Source organism: Epinephelus lanceolatus, chromosome 4 (assembly GCF_041903045.1).
Source record: "Epinephelus lanceolatus isolate andai-2023 chromosome 4, ASM4190304v1, whole genome shotgun sequence".
In the NCBI taxonomy this organism is placed as follows: Eukaryota; Metazoa; Chordata; class Actinopteri; order Perciformes; family Serranidae; genus Epinephelus; species Epinephelus lanceolatus.
Window position 1 is genome coordinate 48,958,898 of NC_135737.1, and position 20,708 is coordinate 48,979,605.

Below are 20,708 nucleotides of genomic sequence, written 5' to 3' on the forward strand. Positions count from 1 at the left end.
CATAAAGTTTGTTCGACACAGACAGAGAGGCAGAAACAGAACAAGCTTTATTCTTTATTTTTTCATTTGGAAGAAAAAATAAAAATCAAACCGACTTGACTCGACCCCCCCACCACCCTGAAATTAAACACATTCTAGTTGAAGTACGGTGATGAGAGTTTTATTGCCATAAACAGTGTAGGAAAAAAAATGAACAAAAAGAAAAAGTTAAACAGCCGTTTTTTATTCTATGATACAGTAAAGCAAATGTCAGGGAGAACAAACAAAGTGTTTCATCAGCGACACAAACTTTGTCAAAGCGACGCAGACGGAAACCGACCACCGAGTGAAGGGTTAAATCCTGTTCACCTGATATCCAGCCTGATCCACACGCACCTGAAAACATTCACCTGGACCACGTCTGCTGTCTCCGCCTCCGTCTGTGGCAGCAGCTTCGAGACAGGAAAATTAAGGAATGCAAAAAAAAAAAAATAAAAAATAAAATAATATGTTTTAACTACAAACCGAAGCTCGATCTAATCGTTTGGACTCTATCAATTTTTTATTTTTATTTTTTTTTTTTTACAAAACTTTATCGGTGGGGGTCGGCTTCAAGAGACGTACACTGAAACAACAACAACAGCACGAAACACCTTTAAACTTCTTCTGTCCTGCTGGTGACGACGTGTTAGCGCCACCTTCTGGTCGGGGAGGGGGGCAGGGGGTGTATGGGGCTGCTGAGTTAAATGAGTCAGTGCTGCAATCAAAGACAGAGGAAGAGGAACAAGGGGGGGAGATGAAGAAAAAAGGGAGCAAAAGGGAGGGAAAAATAAAATTAAGGATAACAGGGAAAAAGAAAACATTTCTATGACTTGTCGTTTAATATTTTATGACTTATTCTGCCACATTCTTTCATTCCTTCCTTCCATGAACACTGTTTTTCTATCGGGATGGGGAAACACACAGAAAAGAAAATGAAATGTTTTTCTTTCTTTTCTTTATTTCTGGTTTCTTCACTTCTTTCATGTGTTGTCTTTAAAATGTGTTTCTAAAGTGTTAGCGCCACCATCTGTTAGTGAGATCAGAAATATAAGAATGGAAAAAAGGGCAAAGAAAAGAGATCAAAAAGTTATTTCAGAATAAAAAAGAAAAAATGTAAGAAAGAAATGCTGGTTCCCTGTTTTCTTTGTCCCTGTTTCTTCTTTCCTCCCATGAACCCTGATTTTCTTTCCTAAATGTTTTATGAATTTCTGTTCGGTCATCAAACACTTGTCTTCATCCCTGATTTCATCTTCTTTCTTCTTCTTTAAACTCTTGTTTTTGTCTCTACAATGAAGAGAAAAAGAACCATTTTTGCCTGATTTTTCTTTTTTTCTTGTTAAATTAGTATTTACTCTTCTTTCCTTCCATGCATGATTTTCTTTCCTAAATTATTTTGAATTTCTGTTTGGTCGCCAAACACTTACCTTTATCGTAAAAGAGACAAAAACATTAATTGAAAGAAGAAGAAACAAAATAATATCAGGGATGGAAGATAACATTTTTTACTGTTTTCTTTTTCCCTTGTTTTTTGATCATTTCTTCTTTGCTTCCATGAACCCAATTTTTTTTCTCAGCATTTCTGTTCAGTCGTCGAACACTTGTCTTCATCGTACAGATAAAATCAGTAGTTTAAAGAAGAAGGAAGAAAAAGGAAACGGATGAAAAGGAAAAGTACCATTTTATCCCCTATTTTCTTTTTCCTTTGCTAATTTTTCTTTCTTAGATTTTTTAATTTCTGTTCGGTTGTCAAACATTTGTCTTCATCGTAGAAACATTTTTTAAAAAAGTAGTTTATAGAGTAAGACAGACAATGAAGTCAGAGATGAAAGAGAAAAAGAAAAGAAGGAGCTCCAGTTCAGGTGAAGTTTTCAGTGTGGATCAACGGACCAATCAGAGATATTGTCTTATGTTTAAATCTGATTGGGTGGGAAAACGACAAATGCGCCATCGCATCATCAGGAAACATGTAACATACTCTGCTTTGGCCCGAGACAACCAATCAGAGGAGCCTTAACTGTAGGCCACGCCCCTCTTGTGTTGTGTTCAGGTTGTGGGACACAATTCCCTGATTGTAGTTTGTTTCTGTTTCCAGGAGCACAAACGATAAAAACAGATTCTGTTGTTTGTGTTTTTGGTCAATGTTTGATTATCGACAATAAATCGTTTCCAGCAGAGTCAGTTTTCTGTTAGGAAATCACTTTTTCCCTTTTTCTTCACGTGACCTGAACGTAGTGAACGCAGTTTTCACCTACGGAGGCGTCGAGCAGCAGTGCATCATGGGAACAGAAATCTCAACATCAGCGTTTTTTTATCTTTAAAAACTTTTCCATCAGGTGCTGCAGGTATTGGTGGGGGGCGGAGCTTGTAGAGAGCTGTAAATCTGTCCTAACGCAGATGAAACCCCGCCCACACACAAGGACATGCAGAATAAAACCGACAAACACAAAGCGGGGCAAAAATATGAAACGTGACTTTTGATCAAAAGCTGTAAAATCTGACTGATGAGTCACCAAAGCAACGAGCAATGACAAAGACAGAACGAAAAAAAAAGTTTGTCCAATTTAACCAATCAGGGTGAGGGGGCGTGGCTTCAGCTGGATGACTACAAAACACAAACAAAATGACTTGACAGGTTTTGAGCTCTGGGCCTCTTTCTCTTGGGGTAAATGGCGTGCGATCTTTGACCTGGCGGCAGAGGAGCAGGGGGCGGGGCAACAGGACAAAGCAGCTATGACATCACAGTAAGCTGACATGTTGGGGGGCGGGGGAGGGGGGGGGGGGCAGAGAAACCCAAAGTTCGGACATGCATTCACAAGCTGCTCGTTGTGTTTGTGTTTACAGGGTTATTATTCGTCAGTGTCAGAGTGTGTTCGTCTTTATTCCGACTAAGAATAAATATTCTGCTCAAACTGAACTCAAACAGGAAGAAGAAGAAGAGGCGGAAGAAGAGGAAGAAGAAAAAGAACAAGAAGAAGAAGAAGAAGAAGGGGAAGAAGAGGAGGGCGGCGTCCACTCGCTGTCTGTCAGGAAGGAATGCTAACTGTGGCGTTTAAACTCATCCCGTTGGTGTTTCTTTATCTTTGTTAAAGTTCTCTATCTGTTCACCCCCCCCCCCCCCCCCCGCCCCCCGCCCCCCCCCCTCTCCTCCCTAATCCCTCCCCCCTCCTCCCTCCCCCCCTCCCCCCTCCCTCTGGCCCTCATGGCCTTCAGTCTCTTAAGGTTTGTCTCTGGGGATCACCTCCTCTCGCGGCCTGGCTCCGCCGAAGATGGCAGAGTTTGGGTTGGCGACCTGGTTGAGCGGCTCAGTTACGGTCCGAGGCTTCAGCTGCAGCCGAGGCCGCTGTGCACGCTCCTCTGTAAACAAACAAACAAACAAAAGAAGTCTTTACCCACTGAAAGGATTAAAGTCGTCATGTTAGCCAAAGAGCCCTGACTGTCAACAACTGAGCTGACTTACAAAAATAAAAAATAAATAAAAATAAAAATCAAGAGTCACTAATCACTGTTTTAAGATTCACCCAACAAAATCACCAATTTTTTTTTAAGAATCGCCAGATTAAATTTGTGATTTCATGTTCACTTGACGAAATCACTAATTTAAAAATTAACTGGACTAAATCAGATTCAAAAATCAGGTGAATCAATTACAGATTAAAGAATTGCGTGATTTATTCACTAATTTAACAATCTTTCGCCCTAAACATCAAATTAGCAATTGCCTTTGTGATTTAACAATCACCTGACCAAATCACTGATTTGAGATCCATGTGACTAAATCACCGATCTAAGAATCATGTGACTAAATCACCGATCTAAGAACCATGTGACCAAATCACTGATCTAAGAACCATGTGACTAAATCACTGATCTAAGAATCACGTGACTAAATCACCGATCTAAGAATCACGTGACTAAATCACCGATCTAAGAATCACGTGACTAAATCACCGATCTAAGAATCATGTGACTAAATCACCGATCTAAGAACCATGTGACTAAATCACTGATCTAAGAACCATGTGACTAAATCACTGATCTAAGAATCGTGTGACTAAATCACCGATCTAAGAATCACGTGACTAAATCACCGATCTAAGAATCACGTGACTAAATCACCGATCTAAGAATCACGTGACTAAATCACTGATCTAAGAATCACGTGACTAAATCACTGATCTAAGAACCATGTGACTAAATCACTGATGTAAGAATCGTGTGACTAAATCACCGATCTAAGAATCACGTGACTAAATCACCGATCTAAGAATCACGTGACTAAATCACCGATCTAAGAATCACGTGACTAAATCACCGATCTAAGAACCGTGTGACTAAATCACCGATCTAAGAACCGTGTGACTAAATCACCGATCTAAGAATCACGTGACTAAATCACCGATCTAAGAATCACGTGACTAAATCACCGATCTAAGAACCGTGTGACTAAATCACCGATCTAAGAACCGTGTGACTAAATCACCGATCTAAGAATCACGTGACTAAATCACCGATCTAAGAATCACGTGACTAAATCACCGATCTAAGAACCGTGTGACTAAATCACCGATCTAAGAATCACGTGACTAAATCACCGCTCTAAGAATCACGTGACTAAATCACCGATCTAAGAACCGTGTGACTAAATCACCGATCTAAGATCCATGTGACTAAATCACTGATCTAAGAATCATGTGACTAAATCACCGATCTAAGAATCATGTGACTAAATCACCGATCTAAGAACCGTGTGACTAAATCACCGATCTAAGAACCGTGTGACTAAATCACCGATCTAAGAATCACGTGACTAAATCACCGATCTAAGAATCACGTGACTAAATCACCGATCTAAGAACCGTGTGACTAAATCACCGATCTAAGAACCGTGTGACTAAATCACCGATCTAAGAATCACGTGACTAAATCACCGATCTAAGAATCACGTGACTAAATCACCGATCTAAGAACCGTGTGACTAAATCACCGATCTAAGAACCATGTGACTAAATCACTGACCTAAGAACCATGTGACTAAATCACCGATCTAAGAATCACGTGACTAAATCACCGATCTAAGAACCGTGTGACTAAATCACTGACCTAAGATCCATGTGACTAAATCACTGATCTAAGAATCATGTGACTAAATCATCGATCTAAGAACCATATGACTAAATCACTGATCTAAGATCCATGTGACTAAATCACCGATCTAAGAATCATGTGACTAAATCACTGATCTAAGAATCTTGTGACTAAATCACCGATCTAAGAATCTTGTGACTAAATCACTGATCTAAGAATCATCTATTTAAAATCCACATGAATAAATCACTGATTTAGGAATCACCAGGCCAAATCGCAGATTTAAAAAACCACCTGACTAAATCACTGATCTAACAATCACGTGACAAAATCACTAAATCAAGAATCACATGAATAGTATGTAATGATAGTGCTGATTTTAGATTTACATGACGACTAAACAAACATGAATTATACAACAGAATAACGTCATGAATGTATAAATTAATGCCTCAAACTCTGACTGACGGACAAGAAGTTGCTTCACCTTCAGATGGTTCCCTGAAGTCTGTCGTTCCTCCACGGGGGGCTCCCTCTCTGTATCGACCCTGTCCTGCACCTCCGGGTCCTCCACCTCCTCCCCTTCTTTCACCGGGGCGACCGCTGCCACCACCACCGCCTCGACTCCGCCCTCCAATGTAGTCGTCATCTCTATAACCTGCACAGACAGACAGGCGGACAGACTGACAGGTGAGTCGACAGACAGACGCCGTCAGGTGTCCTGCAGCGCCTGGAACCTGTAAGGTGACCTGTGAGTATGAGATGGCTGAGGTGAAAGGCATGATGGGAACAAACAAACAGGTTGTGGTCCAGCAGCTTCAGGAGGTGGAGCCAGGCTATGGGGTCAAAGGTCAACAGTGCCTAACATTAGCTAAGCATGAGTTTCTATTGTGCTTTAGTGTCAGTCTGGTTTGTTTTAGCTAACGAGGTGGAGGCTAACAAGCCGTCTAAGCTCTTACCTGGACGCCTCACTGTGATTGGACGTCCTGGATCGATACGTAACATAGACATTTTAAATATTTTGTCCGTCCTACAAACTGATGCGATATTTACTGAAATATTTCGATGGCCCTGAACACAACACTGAAACACATCATCAGATTTAAAGGACGTCGTACTCCTCATTAACTCTGAAGAAGGTTCACCTGCAGGTGGCGCCGCAGTGTAACGACAACCAATCACTGTACTTTAACTGCGCTGGTTCAGGTGATTGTTTAACAAACGGCGCCACCTACAGGACCGTTATTAACATTAGACTCTGGGACACTGTCCTGCCGTCTGATTGGTCGGCTGGGATCTGCTGCTGTCCAACCTGAGCTGCTGAACTCTCTGACCGCACCTCCTCCTCCTCCTCCTTGATGTTCGAAGTCCTCACGGCTGTCCCGTCCTCCTCTGGACGCTCCTCGAGGACCTCCTCGTCCTGCAGAGGACAGGGGGAGTTTAACACCGACAGAGAGGGGGGAGGGGGGAGGAGAGAGGGGGGAGGGGGAGAAGGGGGGGAGGAGGAGGAGGAGGGGTAGAGAGAGGGGGAGGAGAAGAGGACAGGAAGAGGAGGTGAAGAAGGAGAGAGGGAGGAGGAGGGAGAGGGGAGGAGAAAAGAGAGGAGGAGAAGGAAAGAGGAGGAGGAGGAGAGGAAGAGAAGAAAAGCAGAGAAGAGAGAGGGTAGGAGAAAAAGAGAAATGGGGAGGAGCAGAGGAAAGGAGGAGGAAGGAGAGGTGATGGGGAAGAAAGAGGGGAGGAGGTGGAGGAGGAAAGAGGGGAGAGGAGGAAGGAGAGGGAATAGAGAGAGGATAGAGGAGGAAAGAGATGGGAGGAGAAAAAGAGAGGAGGAGAAGGAAAGGGAGGAGGAGAGGAGGTAAACGAAGAAGAGGAGAAGGGAGGAAAAAAGAAGACAGAAGAAAGAGGAGAAGAAGAGAGGAAAAGCAGAGAGAGAGAGAGGGGAGGAGAAAAAGAGGAATAGGGGGAGGAACAGAGGAGAGAGGAGGAAACAGAGGAGGGCGAGGCGGCGTCTCCTTCTGGAAGGAGCTGGAAGAACAGCACTGAAGAGGCGGAGCTTGTTAGTGGTCCATCAGCCAATCAGAGAGCAGACGTTAGAGAGAAGGAGGTGAGTGTTACCTCTCTGCGTGTGAGGAGCAGCTACAGACAGAGGGAGGTGCAGGTGAGGATGAGGAGATGACAGGATGGAAAGTGAAAGATAAGAGTCCTCCTCCTCCTCCAAGTCAAACACCAACAGCTACGTTTATAGATCCAATCAATCAAACTTTATTTAAATCAAATGTATGATGTAAACCGTGTGGTGCATTCAGACTTGGAGGAGAAACAACATAACGTCAGTTACACTGAAACACACACACACACGCGCGCAGTCGGACTCAGAGTTCAGGGTCGGACTCAGAGTTCAGGGTTAAAGTCAGAGTTCAGGGTTGGACTCAGAGTTCAGGGTCGGACTCAGAGTTCAGGGTTGGACTCAGAGTTCAGGGTTAAAGTCAGAGTTCAGGGTTGGACTCAGAGTTCAGGGTCGGACTCAGAGTTCAGGGTTGGACTCAGAGTTCAGGGTTAAAGTCAGAGTTCAGGGTTGGACTCAGAGTTCAGGGTTAAAGTCAGAGTTCAGGGTTGGACTCAGAGTTCAGGGTCGGACTCAGAGTTCAGGGTTGGACTCAGAGTTCAGGGTTAAAGTCAGAGGTCAGGGTCGGACTCAGAGTTCAGGGTCGGACTCAGAGTTCAGGGTCGGACTCAGAGTTCAGGGTTAAAGTCAGAGTTCAGGGTCGGACTCAGAGTTCAGGGTTAAAGTCAGAGTTCAGGGTCAGACTCAGAGTTCACAGTCAGACTAAGACTTCAGGGTTGGACTCAGAGTTCAGGGTAAGACTAGTTTGTTGAAACTGCTCTCTGACACAGGCACCAGGTTAGTGACCTACTTCCTGTTGCTGTGTTTTTGGAGTTCCTACCTCTGGCATCATCTTTTCTGAAGCCGAAGCCTCCTCCTCCTCGCTCTTGTCTCCGTCCCTCTGCGATGTCCACCCTCAGTGACCTCTGATCTAAAAGCTGCAGGGGGCAGAGGTCACACAGCACTCACAGTCATGATGTTCTTGAGAAATCATGTTCACAAAATGAGACAAACACAAGGTCACAGTGACCTTTGACCACCACGATCTAATCAGTTCCTCCTTTGCTCAAAGTGAACTTTTGTGCCAAATTAGAAGAACTTCACTTGTTCTGTAGATACCGTGTTCATGACAATAGGAATTGCGCTAATGACGTTCTTGATATTGCATTCATGTGCATAAGACAGATCCAAGGTCACAACTTGCCTGGTGGCATTCTTGAGAGATCGTGTTCACAAAATGAAACAAAACAGGATCACAGTGACCTTTGACCACCATTTCTAAACAGTTCATTGTAGGGTTGTCACGATACTAAAATTTCAAACTCGATATCGATACCCAGGAAAATATTCAATACTCGATACCATTTTTGATACAGCAGCAAAAAATTAAGAGGCATGTCATTTTTTAAATAAAGATCAGAACAGTAACATCAATGATAACAACAAAAAATCCCCCCAAAATAAATAACAACCAGAAACAAGATCTGTCCATACAAATGTATTTATCTACAGCCCTGTTTATTTTCTGTGCTTCTGGTGAATTGGCACCATATTTTCGTTGCTGATCAAATAGAGTTGGTAGTTTAGGCTCAGGATGCTCCTGTTTCTACCTCACTGTGTGATCAGAGAACCAGGGGTTACGGGAGAAACCAAACGTTTTTTCAGCTTCAATCTGTGACTTTACAGTTAACGTAACTTTCAGACGCACATAATTGTGTTGTCCTGTTAAACTAACACTGTCTGTTAATGTTACAGACGGGCATGACTGATAAAGTTTTCTGCTTAGCTCCCACATTAACGTTACAAGTTATATTTTAGTTTGATGCTGGCGACACCAGCTGCTCAGCTGCTAGTGAGGGGAGGGGCTGTACCTGCCGTCTGCAGCGTGCTGTGTTCACTTCACTAAATATTACCAAAGAGCGCTTTTTCCTTTATCATTTTTGACCCAAACTGGCTGCTCTGATCCTCCTGCAGCCGTGCTGGCCATATTACAGCAACAGAAATGTGCGCATGCATGCACAGCGACGACAACAAGCCGGGTTGCAGCGAGGGCTCTGTGCCTGCCAGACGCTGCCTGCATAGCGCGTGTCCGTCGGACCCGTCACATGCACCCGACAGGCGCTGAGGTGGCGTGCACTGTTAGTACTGATACTTTTGTAAATTAGTATTGTATCCGGATACAGCGTTTGAGTATCGATACTTTTCAGAGTATCTATACTTTTGACAACCCTAGTTCATTGTTAACTCAAAGGAAACAGTTTGCATATTTGCATATGCAAATTGGAGAAATTCTCTCATGGATTTTTTTTAGATATTGCGTTCACAAAACTTAGACAAACAAAAGGTCACAGTGATCTTTGACCACCAAATTCTAATCAGTTCATCCTTCACTCAAAGTGGATGTTTGTGACAAATTTGAAGAACTTCACTTAGAGACCACGCACATGAGAATAAGACGTACGTACGGACTGAGTGACAACCCAAAAATGGAAAGTCTAGAACCACAGCTACCGCCGTCACAGAAGTAGTGAAGACTCAGATACTCACAGCTCCGTCATACGTCAACGCTTCTTTTAGAGACTCCAAATCTTCAAACTCCACATAACAAAACCCTGAAAGAGACAGATAGGACACAGTGAGGACACACAGTGAGGACACACAGTGAGGACACACAGTGAGGACACACAGTGAGGACACACAGTGAGAACACACAATGAAGAGACACAGTGAGGAGACACAGTGAGGACACACAGTGAAGAGACACAGTGAAGAGACACAGTGAGGAGACACAGTGAAGAGACACAGTGGGACGTCCTCCAATGGGCTGCTGACCTTTGAACTTGTCTGTGTCTTTGTCTCGGACCAATCGGATGCTGCGGATGTTGAGCTCTTTGAAGATGATGTCGATGTCGCCCTGCACCGTGTTGAACGGCAGGTTTCCCACATACGCCGTGAACGGCGGCTCTGTCGGCAGCTCTTTCTGCCTCCGGGGGCCTCCGGAGCCGCCACCGCCACCTCCACGGGGCCTGAGGGGGAGGAGACAGAGAGCATCATGGGACACTGATACACAGCGTAGATAACACCTCGGACTCCAGGGCCCAATCCCAAACCAGTCCCTGCCCACTACCACTTCACTACCGAGTGTCACTCTAAGTCAAGTTAAACTGGCAGCTGTGGAGGGCACTCCTGATTAAGTGTCTAAAAGAGAAGCCAAACTATGGGACACCCTCGCCACGCTACAGGAGGAAGGAAGCTGATGTAACCGTGGATACTGACAGACGCTTTGCTTGCGCCGCTGTCGTGTCTCTCAGGATAAGAGGAGCAAGAAATATTCAAATATGAATTAAAATGAGTTCAATGAAAAATAAACTGGAATAAGTCAGATAAGAGTGACAGTGCAGCGTCATCACAGTCATTAACTTGTTCACAGTTCACTCATCCATAGATGAACTTCATTCATTAATCTGGGCTCTAACTCCCGTCCCTCCTCGTTCCTCTTTTTACTGTGGAGACTAATTTCTAAGGATAGACCGATACATCGGCCAGCTGATATATCGGGCCGATATTTGAGTTTTTTACTTGTATCGGCATCGGCCGATACGCGCGTGGGTTCACGGATTTATTTTTCCCTGGCATTTTTTTTCATCTGAAAGTATGTGGTTAAGTTGAACAAAGCTGTTGAATCCTACTGTGTACAGTAGTTGTTGTTTTATTTATGCTTCAGCTTAAATATTTGTTTATTTTATAAAGACATTACTGGAAGATTTAAGAGCACTGAACTCTTTTTTATTTGAATGTATAATAATAATAATAATAATATTCTACCTGTTCTACCTCAACTTTCCATCTTGTTTTAGTATTTTTTACTGTTCAATAAATGTTTCTTATTTTAAACTTGAGACCTGTAATATTTATTATCATTGTGTCATTTTTTTGATGTAAATTGAGGGAGCAAAAGCAGCATCGGCCCCAAATATCGGCTCAAGAAAATCGGCAGTCCATAATCGGTCATCGGCTAAGGGTGATGGACAAAAATCGGTATCGGCATCGGCCTTAAAAAATCCATATCGGTCTATCCCTACTCATTTCTAATGTGGAGACTGATTAACTGCTTTGTTTCTTCTTCTGTCCCTGAGAACACAGAATTATATTTCTTTGAAAGTCATGAGAACAGGACGAGGACACATTTATACAGTCTGAGTTCATTTGAGAGTGTGGACGTGGAGGGTTTTATCTTTTGACACCAAACATTGTGTGAGTTTGTTTGAGACTGTGAAGTCAGTGTGAGGAAAACAAATGTGTTTGATCTAAAATATTTTACAAAGCAGAAAGACGGAACTTGGCCTGAACGATAAATCTTTAAAGCATCGTCACTGGGATGCACACGTGTGATGTGTGTAAAACTTGCTCCCGTTTTAATGACTGACCAACAAAATGTGTCTAATTCAGTGTAATAAAGAATAAACGGCCTATTCAAGTGCTTGAATTTGTTATTTACTAGGGGTGTAACGATGCATCGATTCATTGATTAACGATCCGATTATATCGATGCGAAATGAAAACATCGATCCATATCGTCATCTTAAAGATAAACATTCATTTTGAAATTCACATAGCACGTCTGCGTCACCATTTCTGGGCAAGCGTGCCTCCGCTCAAACAACAAACAGAGCGCAGAAATAAAATGGTCAAATCATATTCTAGTTGTTTTTGTGAGTTGATGTAAATGATTGCGTTAGATGGACATATGATATCGTGTCATATCGATCGCAGGCTCCTGAATCGAATCGAATCAAAATCATATCGTGACAGACTTTGTGATATTGGCAAACATCCTATCGCCATTCAAACAAATCAATATAATATCGTATCGTGATGAAGCTGGTGGTTTACACCCCTATGCCGCGCACGTGATGACTTATATTGTTTATACGACGGCATGTCATTTCTGTCTCTACATGGTCGCGTGTTTACAATTCTCCTCTGCTCTCTGTATTATGCATGGCACACACACACACACACACACACACACACAAACAAACCAACCTCTCCTGCTCTGCCATTTTCCGCACGCTGTTTTTGAAATCTTCGGCGATCACCTGCCCCTCACGTTATTCGTAGTTCAGCTACGTGACTGGCTCTTGGAGTGAATAGAGGAGAGGAGGGGAGGGGGCAGTATTGCGCATGCGCTGCTTCCGAGTAAACTGACAAGAAGTGCATAATCGTTTTATGGCAATTATTTTGTTTTCATAATCGTTGGAAGCCCTAATCGTAATCTAGATTCAAATTTGATTAATCGAGCAGCCCTAGCATGAAGTCGTCTCAACTTAAAATCTGATCATCTTTAACGTGATGGAGGAGCTTTGGTTTTTAGGGTTGCGCCTGACTGTAATGACTCCAGTGGTTTCAGCCCGCTGTGGTTCGGCAGCTGTCGGCCTGTGACCAGCTCGTTACACAGTAATTCAGTAGTGTTCCCCCCCCCGCCGGACCTATACCAGGCAGAAAATCATAGACAGACGGAGGCTCTCATCGCTCTCCGGCGGCTTCCCTTGAGGCCTCTGAAAACACTACGCCATTGACATACGGAGGTTTTGCTGAAAACTGAAGCCTGTAACTCTGGCTGGCAACGGTTGTAAACACCCAGGGGTGAACTGCACATGCGCGCCATTCTTCCTCTTTGGCCTGAGGGGCTGAAGCTCAAAACTGGGACAGCTGCGCTCTCTTGCAGCGACAGTCTGCACAGCACTCTTGTGTTTTTGTTGTCAATTAATCAATAACTGATCGTTAATTTTTTTGATGATAGATTAATGAAATTTGATCGTTTGCTCATCCCTAGGTACTAACACTTCGTCTATTTCTGAGGGCCTAAATACAAGAATCTTTGCAACGGAGAAAACAATTCCCTGTCAACCTACCTTGCAGCCTTTGAACTGAGGTTGATAAGAAATAATATTAGGCCTATTTATCAACGTTTAGGCTACAGTGACAGTAACAGTTCACTCTGCCAGCATCATCCTCCCATTAGCTTCTCCTCAGCCACCAGAGTTCAAAATTACCAGCACACCCGCTTCATAGAAATGGACTGTCCCAAATACTGATCATAAGACACGTCACAGGTACGTAGGCAAAACGTGCCCTCTACCAAGAGACCACATGACCACAACGAAGGCATACGTACAGCCCAACGCAGCCGCTACGTCAAAAGAGTGTGGAGCATGGAAGCCTTACGTCAAAAGAGTGTGGAGCATGGAAGCCTTACGTCAAAAGAGTGTGGAGCATGGAAGCCTTACGTCAAAAGAGTGTGGAGCATGGAAGCCTTACGTCAAAAGGGGGTGGAGCATGGAAGCCTTACGTCAATAGGGGGTGGAGCATGGAAGCCTTACATCAAAAGAGTGTGGAGCATGGAAGCCTTACGTCAATAGGGGGTGGAGCATGGAAGCCTTACATCAAAAGAGTGTGGAGCATGGAAGCCTTACGTCAAAAGAGTGTGGAGCATGGAAGCCTTACGTCAAAAGGGGGTGGAGCATGGAAGCCTTACGTCAAAAGAGTGTGGAGCATGGAAGCCTTACGTCAAAAGAGTGTGGAGCATGGAGCCTTACGCCAAAAGAGTGTGGAGCATGGAGCCTTACGTCAAAAGAGTGTGGAGCATGGAAGCCTTACGTCAAAAGAGTGTGGAGCATGGAGCCTTACGTCAAAAGAGTGTGGAGCATGGAAGCTTTACGCCAAAAGGGGGTGGAGCATGGAAGCCTTACGTCAAAAGGGGGTGGAGCATGGAAGCCTTACGTCAAAAGAGTGTGGAGCATGGAGCCTTACGTCAAAAGGGGGTGGAGCATGGAAGCCTTACGTCAAAAGAGTGTGGAGCATGGAGCCTTACATCAAAAGGGGGTGGAGCATGGAAGCCTTACGTCAAAAGGGTGTGGAGCATGGAAGCCTTACGTCAAAAGGGTGTGGAGCATGGAAGCCTTACGTCAAAAGAGTGTGGAGCATGGAGCCTTACATCAAAAGGGGGTGGAGCATGGAAGCCTTACGTCAAAAGAGTGTGGAGCATGGAGCCTTACATCAAAAGGGGGTGGAGCATGGAAGCCTTACGTCAAAAGGGTGTGGAGCATGGAAGCCTTACGTCAAAAGGGGGTGGAGCATGGAGCCTTATGTCAAAAGGGAGTGGAGCATGGAAGCCTTACGTCAAAAGGGGGTGGAGCATGGAAGCCTTACGTCAAAAGGGGGTGGAGCATGGAAGCCTTACGTCAAAAGAGTGTGGAGCATGGAAGCCTTACGTCAAAAGAGTGTGGAGCATGGAGCCTTACGTCAAAAGAGTGTGGAGCATGGAAGCTTTACGCCAAAAGGGGGTGGAGCATGGAAGCCTTACGTCAAAAGGGGGTGGAGCATGGAAGCCTTACGTCAAAAGAGTGTGGAGCATGGAGCCTTACGTCAAAAGGGGGTGGAGCATGGAAGCCTTACGTCAAAAGAGTGTGGAGCATGGAGCCTTACATCAAAAGGGGGTGGAGCATGGAAGCCTTACGTCAAAAGGGTGTGGAGCATGGAAGCCTTACGTCAAAAGGGTGTGGAGCATGGAAGCCTTACGTCAAAAGAGTGTGGAGCATGGAGCCTTACATCAAAAGGGGGTGGAGCATGGAAGCCTTACGTCAAAAGAGTGTGGAGCATGGAGCCTTACATCAAAAGGGGGTGGAGCATGGAAGCCTTACGTCAAAAGGGTGTGGAGCATGGAAGCCTTACGTCAAAAGGGGGTGGAGCATGGAGCCTTATGTCAAAAGGGAGTGGAGCATGGAGCCTTACGTCAAAAGGGGGTGGAGCATGGAAGCCTTACGTCAAAAGGGGGTGGAGCATGGAAGCCTTACGTCAAAAGAGTGTGGAGCATGGAAGCCTTACGTCAAAAGGGGGTGGAGCATGGAAGCTTTACGTCAAAAGGGGGTGGAGCATGGAAGCCTTACATCAAAAGGGGGTGGAGCATGGAAGCTTTACGTCAAAAGGGGGTGGAGCATGGAAGCTTTACGTCAAAAGGGGGTGGAGCATGGAAGCTTTACGTCAAAAGGGGGTGGAGCATGGAAGCCTTACATCAAAAGGGGGTGGAGCATGGAAGCCTTACGTCAAAAGGGGGTGGAGCATGGAAGCCTTACGTCAAAAGGGGGTGGAGCATGGAAGCTTTACGTCAAAAGGGGGTGGAGCATGGAAGCCTTACGTCAAAAGGGGGTGGAGCATGGAAGCCTTACGTCAAAAGGGGGTGGAGCATGGAAGCTTTACGTCAAAAGGGGGTGGAGCATGGAAGCCTTACATCAAAAGGGGGTGGAGCATGGAAGCTTTACGTCAAAAGGGGGTGGAGCATGGAAGCCTTACGTCAAAAGGGGGTGGAGCATGGAAGCCTTACGTCAAAAGGGGGTGGGTATGTTGATGCCAACCAATAGCAACGGACCAAACATCTTAAGACTTTAAAAATTGACGTTTTAACACGCCATTTTCTGTCGTCTTCTGAGGTACAAATTTGATGTCTTAAGACGGATGTCGAATTAGACGTTTGGGTCCATTCGGCGTTCCATATTGGCGGCCCCTGTAGACGTGTGATTTCTAAACATTTTGAATTGACCTTTTTACAGTTTCTTTTTAAATGTGACTTAAAAGTTAGAAAGACGTCTGATTTTACTCCTGAGCTGCAATTGTTCACCTGTCACAGGTTCATGAGGATCAGTAACAGGTCTGAAAAACATGCTGACTGTTTCAGACACGTTCAGTTGGAGGCAGCGCTCTGTCAGCCATGTTGTGACCTGAGCTGAAACATCTGCTTTGGTTGTGTACAAATAAGTTTCAATATCTGAAATGACAAAAACAAAAAGCCAAATCTTCTCCAGTTCAGGCCTCTGACTCGTCATGGATGAACGTAAAAGTATCTTTGGACTGATGGGTCAGACAAAACAAGATATGTGCAGACATCACCTTCATTAACCTTTAACAGCTAAGAAACCAAACCGTTCAATAATCAGCAGATCGATCAATAATGAAAAGAATCGTCTCTGTTCAGAATATTATTCAGTCGGTGCTGCAGGAAGTATTCGGATCCTTCACTGTACTTATACTACTAATACTAATACCACACTGTGAAAATACTCCAGTGAAAGACCTGCTTTGAAAATGTGACTGCAGCAAAGAACAAATCAGGAGAATGTATTCAAGTATTAAAAGCAAAAGTACTCAATGTGAAAATGTTTTGATCAACTTAATAAACCAAAATCTAATTTAATTAATTAAATTTAATTTAATAAGCTATTTTAAGTTTAGTTTCCAAATCAATCAACTAATTGTTTCAGATGCTTTTCTGTATTTGCAGATGTTTGTAAAAGTGTTTTCTGTCAAAGAACTGCAGTGGAGTAAAAGTAGAAAGTGGCATAAGATTAAAATACTCAAGTAAAGTAAAAGTACCTCAGATTCATACTTAATTAGTTGAGTAAATGTTTTTTACTTTCCACCACTGGATTTAATCACAGCTCTGTTTGAATCATAGAAATATAAACCTCAAAAAAATGTTTGCAAATATAAAATAGATATACACTAATTACACAAATTAAAATTTATGTGGGGCAGCACGGTGGAGCAAGAGGGTTGCCGGTTCGATCCCAGGCGTGGGAGCCCTTCTGTGTAGAGTTTGCATGTTCTCCCTGTGTCAGCGTGGGTTTCCTCCAGGTGCTCTGACATGTTCTCCCTGTGTCAGCGTGGGTTTCCTCCAGGTGCTCTGACATGTTCTCCCTGTGTCAGAGTGGGTTTCCTCCAGATTCTCTGACATGTTCTCCCTGTGTCAGAGTGGGTTTCCTCCAGGTGCTCTGACATGTTCTCCCTGTGTCAGCGTGGGTTTCCTCCAGGTGCTCTGACATGTTCTCCCTGTGTCAGCGTGGGTTTCCTCCAGGTGCTCTGACATGTTCTCCCTGTGTCAGCGTGGGTTTCCTCCAGGTGCTCTGACATGTTCTCCCTGTGTCAGAGTGGGTTTCCTCCAGATTCTCTGACATGTTCTCCCTGTGTCAGAGTGGGTTTCCTCCAGGTGCTCTGACATGTTCTCCCTGTGTCAGCGTGGGTTTCCTCCAGGTGCTCTGACATGTTCTCCCTGTGTCAGAGTGGGTTTCCTCCAGGTGCTCTGACATGTTCTCCCTGTGTCAGCGTGGGTTTCCTCCAGGTGCTCCGACATGTTCTCCCTGTGTCAGCGTGGGTTTCCTCCAGGTGCTCTGACATGTTCTCCCTGTGTCAGCGTGGGTTTCCTCCAGGTGCTCTGACATGTTCTCCCTGTGTCAGCGTGGGTTTCCTCCAGGTGCTCCGACATGTTCTCCCCGTGTCAGCGTGGGTTTCCTCCAGGTGCTCTGACATGTTCTCCCTGTGTCAGCGTGGGTTTCCTCCAGGTGCTCTGACATGTTCTCCCTGTGTCAGCGTGGGTTTCCTCCAGGTGCTCCGACATGTTCTCCCTGTGTCAGCGTGGGTTTCCTCCAGGTGCTCCGACATGTTCTCCCTGTGTCAGCGTGGGTTTCCTCCAGGTGCTCCGACATGTTCTCCCTGTGTCAGCGTGGGTTTCCTCCAGGTGCTCCGACATGTTCTCCCTGTGTCAGCGTGGGTTTCCTCCAGGTGCTCCGACATGTTCTCCCTGTGTCAGCGTGGGTTTCCTCCAGGTGCTCCGACATGTTCTCCCTGTGTCAGCGTGGGTTTCCTCCAGGTGCTCCGACATGTTCTCCCTGTGTCAGCGTGGGTTTCCTCCAGGTGCTCCGACATGTTCTCCCTGTGTCAGCGTGGGTTTCCTCCAGGTGCTCCGACATGTTCTCCCTGTGTCAGCGTGGGTTTCCTCCAGGTGCTCCGACATGTTCTCCCTGTGTCAGCGTGGGTTTCCTCCAGGTGCTCCGACATGTTCTCCCTGTGTCAGCGTGGGTTTCCTCCAGGTGCTCCGACATGTTCTCCCTGTGTCAGCGTGGGTTTCCTCCAGGTGCTCTGACATGTTCTCCCTGTGTCAGCGTGGGTTTCCTCCAGGTGCTCTGACATGTTCTCCCCGTGTCAGCGTGGGTTCTCTCCGGGCACTCCAGCTTCCTCCCACAGTCCAAAGACATGCAGGTTAATTGGTGACTCTAAGTTGTCCATACATGTGAATGTGAGTGTGAATGCTTGTTTGTCTCTATGTGTCAGTCCTGTGATAGTCTGGTGACCTGTCCAGGGTGAACCCTGCCTCTCACCCAGTGTCAGCTGGGATAGGCTCCGCCCCCCCGTGACCCTCAAGAGGATGAAGCGGTTAGAAGATGAATGAATGAATGAATGAAAATTTATGTGTAAATACATTTAATTAATTTACAAACAAATAAAAATGTTTGTGAATATTTTCCTGACATTTACAACTTAGGTCTCTGTAAATACAGCTTTTATTTTTCAATCTCAGTTCTACGGCTGCAGATTTTCATTTTACGCACACTTTATAATTTTCTTTTTTTATTTTTGGGATGTGTTTGTGTATTTACAGATTTGTTTTGTACTTGCAAAATATTTAAAAATATTTTTCTTTTGGTATTTGTGGAAGGACTGTTGATCTCACACAGTTCACACTGAGACAAATTTATCTCCATACTCTTTTGTTAAATAGAATATAGAAATAAAACATGAGCATAACATGAAAATATCAATAAAAGTGTCAAGAATACGGACAACTAATAACAATGAGGAATATTATGGATTATAATATTCAATAAAACTGAATAAATTGATAATAAAAAGTGAGTAAATTTTCCTTGCACTTGTGTGTTTATATTTTACACACACTAAATAATTTTATTTATTTTTGTAATTATTTTGTGTATTTGCTGTATTGTTTGTTTTTTCGGTATTTGTGGAAAGTGTTGCATGTTTACAGATTACAAATTAACACATCATTTGTTTTTCAAAACAAGTCTCTATATTAATAAAACATTGTCTGTGATGACGGCGGCTGACGACCAGTTTGGGACATTGAATAAACTGGACGTCACATATTTACAGATATCGTTGGGAACACTCGTACAGTTCAGCCTCAGACTTCAGGTTTTATTTCATGTTTAACACTTATTTGTGTTTCCTTATGACAGACATTTTAATACTATAATGTCTCATAATTATTAAACTCTGTGACACCCTCGATATATTTTCATGTCACCTGATAAACAGAGATTAATCTATTTAATTAATGTGTTTACTTCATAAAGGGCCAAATATAGACTAGAAACAATAACATATTGATGATCGTGATCTTTCCTGTTGTTAATCAACAGACTGGATATTTGGGTTTTGGACAAATCTGATGACATCACCATAAACAAGTTTTACAGCTTCCTGCTGTTTAACAAATCATTCAATGATCGATCGTTGATACAACACTGATAGTTTGATCCCTGCAGGTCAGTGAATCTGTTTCAGGTTATTGATCACAACTCGTGTGTGTTTGTGAATAATTAAAGTGAGTGTGGGTGAAGCCAGAGTTCCCACAGCAGCTGCAGACACCCTGAAAAAACACATCACATTCTGCTTCAGCTGAAAACAGGTAAAACAGCAGAGCAGCCTGATCTGATGTCAGCCACACACACCATTACTGATCAATAACCAATAGTCCTGATCGACATCCAGCGTCATGTTTGCTAACTACGTGGATGTATCTGCAGCTGCGGACACATGATGCAGCCATGCGGGCAGCCTGCAGCTGCAGCTCCGCCACCACCTCCACCTGCTGCGGCCTCCTGTCCCGCTCCACCGGCCTCTCCCCTCTCCCCGGGGCCGTCTCATCGTCACAGATAACCGTTATTTCACCGCGGAGCTCCGGGCTGAGCCCCACCACATGGATCGGACAGTGGCGCTAGCCTCCTGCTAACAGTTAGCCTGTTAGCTCCGGGACCGCGGTGTTTCCCAGCTGCTGTCCCGGGCCTTCGCTCGCTCCTCTCCGTCCCGCTCAGCAAGCGCCGGGCGGGACGAGCTCCGCGGCCTGGTCACCCTGCGCCGAGGCTCGGGGCGGACAGCAGCGGGAAACACGGCGACGGTCCAGCCGCGGTTTGTGTTTGAGCCACCGGGCAATGCCGCGGTGCGGGGCGGAGACTCACCCTCTGCTGCCGCCGAAGCTGCCGTAGGGCCGGTCCCGATCATCGTAGGTGTCGTAGTCCGCCATTACTGCTGCTGTGTGTCGGAGGAGGAGGTCCTACACGTCACACGGAGCGGGTTTAGCAGTCCACAGAGCGCCTGACCGGGAACACCGACACACCGCCATTTTATTTTTTATTCATTTCATCAGAAAACTTTGATCAGCACTGTTTACAGCTGCTTTTACTGAAGCTGATGGAGACTGATGTGTCTCAGTATTATCTGTGTGAAAAGAGCCAGTGATGGAAGACAAAGAAAAACATTTCTACAGTGCCACCAGAAAGTATTCACACCCCTTCACTTTATCCACATTTGGTTATGTTACAGACTTATTCTAACACTGATTAGTTTAGTTTTCTTTTAAAAAATC

General features: G+C 44.7%; 1 protein-coding gene across 6 annotated transcripts; it reads right to left on the reverse strand.

Moving 5' to 3' along the window:
• Positions 1 to 41: 41 nt before the first annotated feature.
• eif4h (eukaryotic translation initiation factor 4h) lies at positions 42 to 20,457 on the reverse strand. Of its 6 annotated transcripts, none has more exons than XM_078167427.1 (8): positions 20,302 to 20,457; positions 10,043 to 10,236; positions 9,758 to 9,822; positions 8,052 to 8,148; positions 6,446 to 6,526; positions 5,594 to 5,764; positions 3,260 to 3,375; positions 42 to 736 (listed from the first exon to the last, which is right to left on the reverse strand). In XM_078167427.1, the coding sequence occupies exons 1-8, from the start codon at positions 20,364 to 20,366 to the stop codon at positions 731 to 733; spliced, it is 795 nt and encodes a 264-aa protein (XP_078023553.1). In that variant the 5' UTR covers positions 20,367 to 20,457; the 3' UTR covers positions 42 to 730. The 6 variants fall into 6 exon arrangements, with proteins under 6 accessions (XP_078023553.1, XP_033487437.1, XP_078023554.1 ...); XM_033631546.2 differs by having other exon boundaries at positions 6,419 to 6,526; XM_078167428.1 differs by lacking the exon at positions 6,446 to 6,526.
• Between the last annotated feature and the right edge of the window lie 251 nt (positions 20,458 to 20,708).